Raw genomic sequence first — 11491 nt, 5'->3', positions numbered from 1 at the left:
TCTGTGTAAATAAAAAAAAAATTTGGTTAACTGAACTCAAAAGACTATTGATTATTGGGGTGCTGTCAGACAAGCGGTGGATGTGAATTCAAGTCCTGGCACATGCAGACAATACATTCCCACACAGCTGAGTGGTCCCCCGCATACATCGTTCACAGTTTGTCAGGGTATTTTTGGCCAAGTCTGGAATCCGCCCCCCCCCCCAAATTTCCAATTCGGACTGCAAGTGCTCCTCCCAAAGATACAACTTAGCCGCATGTTGCAATCAGGGGGGGGGGGGAAGCGCCACTTGATTGGTAACTGCTGCGTTTCACTTTTTGCAGGAAGGCTGTTTAGAATGGTCACTACATGAGTGATGCCACTTACACAAAGAAACACAAATGTGATTCTTACTGTGATTTCATTGTATTGTCTGATGTTAAATATTCCTAAACTTTGGGGATTGCGTTGAAAAAAAAAAGGGAGTCAACATTGGAAACGATTGGCCATCATCTTATACCCTGATGATTCCATTTGATCCCAGAAAGTTAAGAATTTTAAAACAGACATACATGACTGGGGCGACAACTCCTTAACACACATTTATTTCAAATACAATAGATAAAGACCATTAAGGGGTCACCAGTGCAACGGAATCTGTCAAATGAATTTTGCTGCCAAAAACCATGGTATGTGGCAAATAAGGAGGGCAACGCAGAACATAGCTCCTCAAAGCGTCAGCCTCTCCCTGGCTTTGCCAACACAGGAACGCCTCGCTGCTGCCTTCTTCGGGGTTGCCTGTGAGGCAGGTAGGGCGGTTTGCCCATAATCGTGTGTTGGGGGGATGATTTGACGCTGTTGGGCGAGCATCTGTCCCAATGACTTCAAAGTGTTCACAGCATCAGACATCACCGAAATGTTCTGTTTCCAGGCCTCGGCAAACTTCTCACTCTCCATTTTAGTGTGATCCAAGAATTCCCTCTGAATCTTGTTCTCATCAGCCTTCCAACTGCACAGCATCTCTCTGTCCGTTCGCCATTGGGAAACCTGGACATTGTGCTCCTCTCGAGAACGGCGCATCATATCATCGGCTACTCCATAGAGTGCTGCGTTTCTGCGTCTCCTGTTTCTTAGTTGGAATAGTCTTGTTCCCGGTGAAACTTCTGCTAGGCATCTGTTATCTGCCCCGTCTGCTGTGGATGTAAGTCAGAGCAACAGATCAATAAATTGTTAACATCTCAGACATTATTCAGAAATCTAAGCCTGAAGAAAAGGATGCAACATGTTTTTTGGTTGGCCAGCAGCAGGCTTCATAGTTTGGGCACTTCCCCATGACTTCCAAAACCCACATAACAGATTTTGGCCTAGTTCATCCCGTCGCCCCCGCCGAGGCCAATGTGTTGCACATTTTTTGATAACCATGCATGCACAAGCATCAAGGTTTTTCCATAACGGGAAGGCTTTTACAATGCCACTTGCCATATGGGTTGTGCAGAAATAACATGGAGGACATACTGGCAGCAGTCAAAGCTATTATGTTTAAAACTGCGTTAGTGAGAGAGACCAATTTATCTGCTTTAGATAGCGAGGAGACGTGCTGTGTCCCGATCTGCCTTTTACACCAATGCTGACCAACGTTGCTCTTGCAATGTTCCACAGTGAGCACATTCTGACCATTTTCAATGTTATGCCAAATCAAGAATTTCCTTGAAATCCTGACAACATCAGAACATATGTGGTGGGAGCAACCATTAAAGAGGATAGGTGATCCAAGACGGTGTCTGGGTGTCCCTCAGAATTAATTTTTGGAACCGTGATTCATGTCAGTGCAGATCACATCAACAGTGTTGGCATTATCAATTGAGGGGTGCAAGGTGCGGTTCAATGTGCGCTGCAGATCTGAGAAACCAGCCAACAAATGCGATAAAAATTACATTGACAAAAATCTCACATGATAAATGGGAAATTTCAGCTACCAGTGGGAGAACACTACACTGTTCTGGGAAAATCCAATGCAGACTGTAAGGTAGCCGTAGTTTGTCCCCAAATTTTTTTTTTTCTAACCTATGCACCCTGCGTGGCCGATGAATTGCAACACACATGAAAATTTCATACGTTCCATTTGGTTCAGAATGGGGACTATGCATGCTGTTCACAGTGAAACAGGTGACAGATTTTATTGCACCAGGTGGGGTCTGGGTGAGCTCGGTGACACCTGGCGTGGGCTTCTGGGAACAAAATTTTTGTTTTTTTAATTCATCTTGCAGGTAGGTCTGTGTCCATAGGAGGGTCACACGCCAAGGGGATATTATGGTCTTGCTGTTGGGCTTACAGAAACTAACAGGGCAACTGCCTTGGAGGCCAACAGTCGCACACAAAGAATGGAGATTTTGGACATGTGACATAAAAGGAACGATTGTGAGGCACCCTCCGGCCTCCCAAGATGACTCTGCTCTCTCCTCCACTTCTCTCCCCCCCTCTATATTTGACCATGCTCTGTTTCATATGTCAGACAAAGATAACGTGATTCAGGAGAGCTTATGCCACTCTGCAATTGTCTCTTCTCATAGGTGCAACTGGACTCTTTTAGATTCTGCAGATCAACTAAGCTTACCCGTGTTATAGCGTGAACGATGCCCCAGGGGAAGGTCTGAATCACTGTCGTCGTCCTCCATTGCGTTTGCACCTGTAGTGTCGTTTTCTGAAAATTTATAGGTTTTAAATGTGATTGGTTAGAAAAACACGGGGATGTGATATAGATAAATACAATTCAAACATTCACTTCGCAGGCACTGTCTTCTGCGTTGTCCTCTTTTCTTATTTGTATCTGTGCCACTATCAATATATAAGAGATGATAGGAGCTGTTATGGGACGTCTGGTTTTTTTTTGCACCACTATAATGACTATGAGGTGGCCCTGAAAACCTGAAACAGATTTTGAATGTGCCCTCTGTCATCTACCCCTTATTCAGCCTTTTAGTGGACCGGAATGTCTCACACAGAAAATTGCACCAGTCCATGCACCCGTCCACGGTCTCATATTCCTGTGTTCATCTGTCCCTGAAGCTGGGCACTGGGTTTATATGCTTCGAGTGTAGAGATTGGAGTTCAAGTCAGGCATCCATTAATGAAAAGGAGACTGATCAAAAATATATTTGAATCCAGAGCCAACTCCATCCATGCATTTTGGTAAATATAGAACGGATAAACCGTGGTGTTGCTTGCATGGATGGGCTGGGCAGGAGTGAACAGTTGACCATTTGAAACCATAAGTCTAAGACAACCTCCACGGTGTGGCCGATGATGTCACATCATCCCCATAACTGACAGACCTCCAAACCATCCCATCACTGACAGACTTTCCCATATCTTGCAAACCTGAGGTCGTGCCCTTCTTTTCCCCTAAAACAGGCACTCTCATCTTGGCGTTCCCACTCTCGAGATGTCTTCAGCCTTTCCAGGGACTGTTTTTGGGTGGGCCACCATTGGAGCAACCTGTCAAAAAAATGCTCACCCTTGTCAGCAAGTCCATCTATGGTGCGGTCAAGATCCTCTTCACTGGCATCGGTGGATGATGACGAGTTCTGCGCTATAAACGTGAAATCAATAAAGGTGTTACGATTTCATAGACAGGGAAATGTGAAAAGGAAGAAAAATCATAGCTCTGAACTAGAATAATCAACGCTCCATCACTCACGTGCTGCCATGGGATTTGGAGAAGAGCACCACAGCGGTGCAGCATCTATCGTCTGCATGTCGTGCGAGAAGAGTTCCTCCGATCCCTCCATCACTTCCCTGGGGGCGCTTATCTGCGGGGGTCCTTGGGCAAAAGAAATGCTTCGCGCTATCCGTTTAGGTTTAACACTTGCGTCCCCTCTTAGAATACTGTCCAGCTCACGAAAAAAAGGACATGTAATGGGGCCGTTTCCAGAAGTGGAATTGTGTGCCATGACGCGCTTGTACTCCAACCGCATACTTTTTGTTTTGTTCCTGCATTCCAATGCAGTGCGCCGATGACCACGCGAGGACATCATTTTGGAAATTTTTTCAAAGTTGTCTAAGTTCCTGTGGGAGCTTCTAAGGGCTTCCTGTATCTTGTCCTCCCCCCAGAAAGAAAGGAGGTCCAATACCTCTTTTTCCCTCCATGTCGCTGATCGTGGAGCCACAGGAGCAGTGGCCGACATTTTCAAAAAACAATTGTTTATGATGGTGTCCGCAGATCAGAGTGTCGGTTGCTCTTCTCTCCCCACGTCTGCAAGAAAGCAAATGGAGGGCAGTCCACTGCACTGTGATCCGTCGACCAAGCACTGTTCTCCCGCCGGAAATCCAAGCCGTTAATTGCGCATGCGCTGTAGCCACCACCCGTTCCTTTGCCTAATTAATTTTAATGTGACAAAATAACGCTATGACGAATTTTCGTGGATGCATTGGCACGCCAGGAAGATGTTTCGTTAAAAGGACTGTAATGCGATGTGAAAAGTGAACCAATTTGTTGATAAGAAATCAACCCCTGTTCTTGTTAACAATGCTTTCTCATGCTTCACTGGAACTCAAGTAGCAGAAATAAAAATTATTGGCCTGAAAGGGCCTTCCCATGAGTGTGGGAGAACATAGTGTTCATTCAACAGCATTTGGCGCCGAAATCAAATCCTCAACACCGATTGGTCATCCTGTTTAAGCGCGTCCAATCAGCAGCCTTTTTTTCCGCGCCTTTATGGAGCCGTTATGAGGGCATGCTTATTTATGTAACAGCACATTTTCGGTATTTCGTTTAGGAACAAGTATGGCAGCAGCGGCAAAAGGAGTCTTCTGGCGGGATGAAGAGGTGGAGACCCTGCTGGACCTCGTTGCACGCTCCGGAAAAGCGGCGCGTGTAATGAGGAGCACACATCTGCCCACGAAGCTTATATTTCACAAGCTGTCGAGGCAGATGTGTGCCCGTGGTCACAGCAGGACCCCCGAACAGTGCAGATCGAAGTTCAAGAGGGTGAAGGGGGACTTCTACGGGGCGCTGGAAGCCTGGCAGGGGATCCCTCGCCAGAGTGGAAAGCCCCCGTACTTTGCGTCCATGATGAACCTCTGGGATCTCGCCGGAAGGCCAAGCTGGCAATCCCGTCATCATGCTGGTAAGAACCTCTTAAAAGCATTTAATTTTAAATTAACAACGCTGTTAAGTGCACGTCAATGTGGAGAAACTAGGCAAAAAGTTAGATGGTGGGGGGAGAGCTGAGATTCCATTCCCACCCCCCGTAATCGTCGCACAACGCCGTTTTATTGCAATAGCGGTTTTTTTTTCTCCTACAAAGAAACCTTTTTTTTTTCTGCTCGGCGTGAGGGACCCCAAGTTTGGGAATGTGGCATGTGTCGAGCCGCTGTGTTCATCACGGTGCACAGTTGCTGGTGTTATCTTTGTTGCACCTTTTTGTCATGAATGTTCCGATTGCAATGGTTTGATGGAGTGTGCCAACATTTCTTCTTCACTTTGCAGCCCTTCTCCGTGGTAGAGCTCCCACCGCTGCCGTGGGGGAGGCAAGAGCAGACGAGGAGCAGGAGGCGCTTGAGGTGGCTGGGGAGCAAGCTTCCTCTGAGGACCCTGCACAGGGATCACAACAGGCACCCCCTGGTAAGCATGTATTTGCCTAATATATTCTTCCCCACCTAAAATCAGGCAGACCAGCAACTGATGCTTTCCCACACCGTGCACTTGACCATCAACCTTCATAGAATGTGTCCATGGATGAGTGGGACCACATTCGCTTCCACACTTCCACGGATGGAGGGGAAGTTGTATATGACAGTGGTGCCCCAAGCACGGAGCATCACCACCCACCGGCCTTTTCCACGATTTCAAAAGTGTGCTGTGAAAAAAAATAATTGCCAGCCTTTTTTTATCTCCTTTGTAACAGCAAGAAAAAAAAATTAATGCTTTCCGATGTTTTATTTGCTGGTGCTATAACAGAGTTCCCATTTTTCTGTAATCATTGAAATGAAATCAGAGAATCTGGAGGTTGATGCCACAGTGGATCAGCCAGGATGTTATGACTGCTGTGGCCAAACCGTTTTACAAGATTTTGATTTCTTCCTTTCATTTCTGAAGCTAGTGCACAGGAAAGCCAACTGGAACGGTCGGAGGAGGGTCCCTCAACCAGCAGAAGGTCTGCTCCCCCAGGAAGAGCCCAACGCAGAGGGATAGGAGATCTGTTCACGGCCATGGAGAGGATGGAGGAGAGGCTAGGATCATCCAGTAAGTTTTTGCTCTGAATGGTGCTGTCACCCTTTTTTTGGGTGCCGTCTCTCAAAAACACTTTTCTTTCCCAAATTCAGTCTCAAATGTGCAAGAGAGGTTGAGCAGCGTGGAGGACCGACTAGCACGCCTGGGGCGGCGAGTCAATGTGATGGAGCGCCGTGAGAGAAGGAGACATCGTCCCTCTGCCTCTGGGGATGCACCCTGATTGTTCTCACCACTGTATATAGTTACCCAAGTTTTCTTCCCCTTCCCCCACAGTTTATTGTTGTGCTGTTCATTTAAAAAAAAAATTTTTTTTGTGGTTCTCTTTTGCTTAATTTTTTCCTTAAATTAAAAAAATATTTTCCATGATGTCACAGTGATATTTTCTCTGTACGTGGTCCATGTCTATGCATCAAAAAGATAGGTGTAATGGCTTTCTGGACTGTCCACTAGATTTCCCAAATAACAATCAATGCCCACCCCCTGTTGGTGCAATGTCCCACATCATCATAGGTTTTCTCTGCACCCCCTTTTTTCTAATTTCCCGCATCCCCGGCAAACACGTGAAGTGTTTGTATTTATCGTGACCTCGAACTTCATTAGCCTTACCTGCCAAAGTTTAGTCTCATGTGTCACATTCTGATTGCCACAGTTGACTTGACACAATTGTAGGTTTTTTGGGACATGGTATATAAGTGGCAAATGGTGGATTACACTGTTCCACAAGCACCTCACAAGCATCCCCCCTGTCATCATGTCACCAGACTCAGTTTTCCAGACGAGGGAAGCACTGACAATTTAAGGAGCATCACCCCAATGGCATAATTGGGCTCTAAATTGCTGATGTTGAGAAATAATGTGATATGACCTGTACTTTAAATGGCCCAAGAAAATGGTTGTTCCACCACATCACATGGAGACATCAAGCTGAAATTTGTTGGCACAGCGTAATACAAAAATACCAATTCTGATTCGTCTGGAATGTGCCGCTCCTGGTGTTACCCGTTCTTCCCTCTCAAAAGCACAGTCCATTAATGTGGGAGATGAAATCAATGGGTGAAACTGGCATTGAATGCATGATTTTCTGAATGGAGTGCTGAATCAATCAGTCCCCAGTGTTTTAGATTGGGTGTGATGGAAATGAACCACACGTGACGCCAAGTAACAGAATTTACAGGCGGGCCCCTATCTGTGCTGGATATCCAGATGTGTTTTTTCTTTTACTGGCGTGGAACAAAAGGAGCTGTTTAAAAGTGGAGGATGCCGAACGACACTTTGAATATGATGTCCAGAATGATTCTGCTGATATCCTAGGTTTCCCATTCATCACTCCAATCGGGGGGCCAAACGTCGTAGTCTCCAGCCTGGTTGGCACACAGGTTTGAGATGGGTTCCAAACACGAAGAACCACAAAGAACCCACAGAACGCCACATCACAACTTTAAATTTAGCATTCTGTCTGTATTCACTGTATCTTCAGAATGCTTTCTCCATTGTGTCCCCAGGCATAACACCAAATTTTACAGCAAAACAGGAATGGAAATACAGATAAGATTTCAAGGGAATGTATTTTAAGTTCATGGATGTCAATGTGGAACTAAAAAATTGGGTCACCAGAAATAAGAAGCGTTTCTTTAAGAGCAACAGAAAGGTGTTCGATTTTCAAAATGTTTTCTGCATGTTTTTGGACAGCATTTCCCCCGTTAATCCAAGATTGACAAACTTTCTTTATCTACTAATATTTTTGCCAGGAACACAATTGATTCCTATTCTGTCTCTGCGGCACGTAAATCTTCCCTCGATTCTCTGATCCTTTTTTTTTCTAATTTTTTTTTTTAATGAATCTTTGGAATAGCGATATTTTGTTATGTGGGAATAAAAAAAAGTATTGCGCCCAGAAAAGGCACCCTAGCCAAGTGTCCCCGTGGTGCTCAACCTTCGGTCGTGACAGGCGCCAGCCACGAGACGCACCCTGACCAAACGATTTAATAACATTCCAACAAAATAATTCCGGGTTGGACTTTCAAAGCTTTTTATTTTGATCAATCGTCACTGCGTCACGATGACTTAAGTTTTAAAAAAGGCAAAAAAATTAAAAGAGACATTTCTCAAGGAACAAGAAACACAGCTGATTTTAAAAACTTGTTTGTGGTATCATTCTAGAGCACTGTATACATGGGCCGAGGCAGGAGGCGTTAGGACGGCAGTTAAATGTGATCTTTGTTGCGCTGGAACACACTACGAAATTTCGCTATGACAGATCAATTTAAAAAAAAAAATTAAAAGAGGAGGGGGGGGAAGAGGATATTCGGGTGGTTGGGCCACTAAAAAGATGTTAATGAGAAAAAAGTTTGGCTTTTGAGAAATCGAATGTTGCTGAACCAAGCAACGAAAGCAAATAAAGGGGAAATATAGGAGAAATCGCTCATGAGCCATCTCTGGTGGAATCGGCCAATGGGAACGCAAGGAAAGGAAGGGGAGACTTGATTGACGGCTGTTTAAAAAAGGAGCGCGAAAATTGCGCTCGCAAGCGTTCACGTCCATCGTGAAACTCCCGCAAGAAAACCGCTACTAGTAATTCGATGGAAATCCGAGAGAGATGCGTGTAGAGGATTGGGTAATGTGACCGGCACTCTGAAATGCGGATTTCATGTGGAGAACAACCGGGAAAAAAGAGGTAATGTGGATTCAACCATTGATTTCCTGTCCTTGTTAGAGTCTTGATCCAAACGGGTAGCAATTATCCAATCAATTAAAAGTGTAAAATAAATACACAAACAGTCCCCTATCATCTATGGCTCAGGAACGGGCACACCCCTGTCCAAGGAATCAAACGGACCTAGCTTTAATTCAACTTACAGTTTCCACCCCTAAGATTTTTTTTAGCTAGTGATGCTTTTATTCTGATAATTGCATCGCTCCCACATACAGCAGGGGAATGTTTTACCCTGGCCATACCCAGGGAGATTTCCTTTGTCTTACTTCTATTTTTTCCCTCAGGGACTTGCAGTTCAGGTCTCTAAGGCTGCCCACCTCCACGTAGGGCCTGGACTTTCCCAGGAATTACAACTGTTCTTCAGACTACAGACTTAAGTTCCCCTGAGGATTGCCAACTTCAGATTGGAAAATTCCTTGAAACTTGGGGGTGGACTCAGGGGAGGGACCTCAGCAAGGTATAATGCCATCCTCCAAAGCACTCATTTTCTCCAGAGGAATTGATCTCTGTAGTTGTAATTCTGGTAGATCGATAGGCCCCCACCCTGGAGATTGGCAATGCTAATTCCCCTGGAGAAAATAGCTGCTTTGCAGGGTGGACTCTGTGGTGACACACCCCACAGAGCTCCCTCCCTTTCCCAAACTCTACCTTCCCCAGGCTCCACTTATATATCTCCAGGAATTTTCTCAAATTGGAGTTGGCAACCTACAAGTATAAGACAGAGCAGGGAGCTTGCCCTTTATCTTCTTACCCACCCTATTTGGACCAGCCTTCTCCTACAACACTCGTGGTCTACTGATAACCAGCTTGTTGATCAATCCTACTCACCAGTGGTATCACACCCAGTCACTGCAGGTGCAAGTGCGTTGGGAGGGCGCCAGAGGTTGTGGGTCTGCTGGTCATTTCTGCACCATATCGAGCCCATCCTTCACCACCCTAAGTTGAACTCCTGATAAATAATGAAACACTTAAAAATTAGAATCGCTGTTCCCTCTGAGCAGCCATTTACTCATTTGTGTGTGTGCTTTAATTAAAAATAGAACTGAATTGATAAGTTGGGACCTTACAGTAATCGAATCTATCCTATTGCACAAAGAAGGATTCTTGGACATTGACGTATCCCTGCCTAATCTCTCTCTCTCTCTCTGGTTGAATCCACATTACCTCTTTTTTCCCGGTTGTTCTCCACATGAAATCCGCATTTCAGAGTGCCGGTCACATTACCCAATCCTCTACACGCATCTCTCTCGGATTTCCATCGAATTACTAGTAGCGGTTTTCTTGCGGGAGTTTCACGATGGACGTGAACGCTTGCGAGCGCAATTTTCGCGCTCCTTTTTTAAACAGCCGTCAATCAAGTCTCCCCTTCCTTTCCTTGCGTTCCCATTGGCCGATTCCACCAGAGATGGCTCATGAGCGATTTCTCCTATATTTCCCCTTTATTTGCTTTCGTTGCTTGGTTCAGCAACATTCGATTTCTCAAAAGCCAAACTTTTTTCTCATTAACATCTTTTTAGTGGCCCAACCACCCGAATATCCTCTTCCCCCCCCTCCTCTTTTAATTTTTTTTTTAAATTGATCTGTCATAGCGAAATTTCGTAGTGTGTTCCAGCGCAACAAAGATCACATTTAACTGCCGTCCTAACGCCTCCTGCCTCGGCCCATGTATACAGTGCTCTAGAATGATACCACAAACAAGTTTTTAAAATCAGCTGTGTTTCTTGTTCCTTGAGAAATGTCTCTTTTAATTTTTTTGCCTTTTTTAAAACTTAAGTCATCGTGACGCAGTGACGATTGATCAAAATAAAAAGCTTTGAAAGTCCAACCCGGAATTATTTTGTTGGAATGTTATTAAATCGTTTGGTCAGGGTGCGTCTCGTGGCTGGCGCCTGTCACGACCGAAGGTTGAGCACCACGGGGACACTTGGCTAGGGTGCCTTTTCTGGGCGCAATACTTTTTTTTATTCCCACATAACAAAATATCGCTATTCCAAAGATTCATTAAAAAAAAAAATTAGAAAAAAAAAGGATCAGAGAATCGAGGGAAGATTTACGTGCCGCAGAGACAGAATAGGAATCAATTGTGTTCCTGGCAAAAATATTAGTAGATAAAGAAAGTTTGTCAATCTTGGATTAACGGGGGAAATGCTGTCCAAAAACATGCAGAAAACATTTTGAAAATCGAACACCTTTCTGTTGCTCTTAAAGAAACGCTTCTTATTTCTGGTGACCCAATTTTTTAGTTCCACATTGACATCCATGAACTTAAAATACATTCCCTTGAAATCTTATCTGTATTTCCATTCCTGTTTTGCTGTAAAATTTGGTGTTATGCCTGGGGACACAATGGAGAAAGCATTCTGAAGATACAGTGAATACAGACAGAATGCTAAATTTAAAGTTGTGATGTGGCGTTCTGTGGGTTCTTTGTGGTTCTTCGTGTTTGGAACCCATCTCAAACCTGTGTGCCAACCAGGCTGGAGACTACGACGTTTGGCCCCCCGATTGGAGTGATGAATGGGAAACCTAGGATATCAGCAGAATCATTCTGGACATCATATTCAAAG

The 11491-nt window shown here is 44.8% G+C and overlaps 1 protein-coding gene across 1 annotated transcript; it reads right to left on the bottom strand.

Annotated features, from left to right (window-relative positions):
• Positions 1 to 649: 649 nt before the first annotated feature.
• Positions 650 to 4340, bottom strand: LOC129333760 (uncharacterized). The gene is made up of 4 exons (XM_054985634.1): positions 3677 to 4340; positions 3494 to 3568; positions 2594 to 2680; positions 650 to 1172 (listed from the first exon to the last, which is right to left on the bottom strand). The coding sequence occupies exons 1-4, from the start codon at positions 4161 to 4163 to the stop codon at positions 709 to 711; spliced, it is 1113 nt and encodes a 370-aa protein (XP_054841609.1). The 5' UTR covers positions 4164 to 4340; the 3' UTR covers positions 650 to 708.
• Positions 4341 to 11491: the final 7151 nt, after the last annotated feature.

The sequence above is a fragment of the Eublepharis macularius genome, chromosome 7 (assembly GCF_028583425.1).
Source record: "Eublepharis macularius isolate TG4126 chromosome 7, MPM_Emac_v1.0, whole genome shotgun sequence".
Classification (NCBI taxonomy): domain Eukaryota; kingdom Metazoa; phylum Chordata; class Lepidosauria; order Squamata; family Eublepharidae; genus Eublepharis; species Eublepharis macularius.
This window is presented reverse-complemented; position numbering and strand designations above follow the sequence as displayed.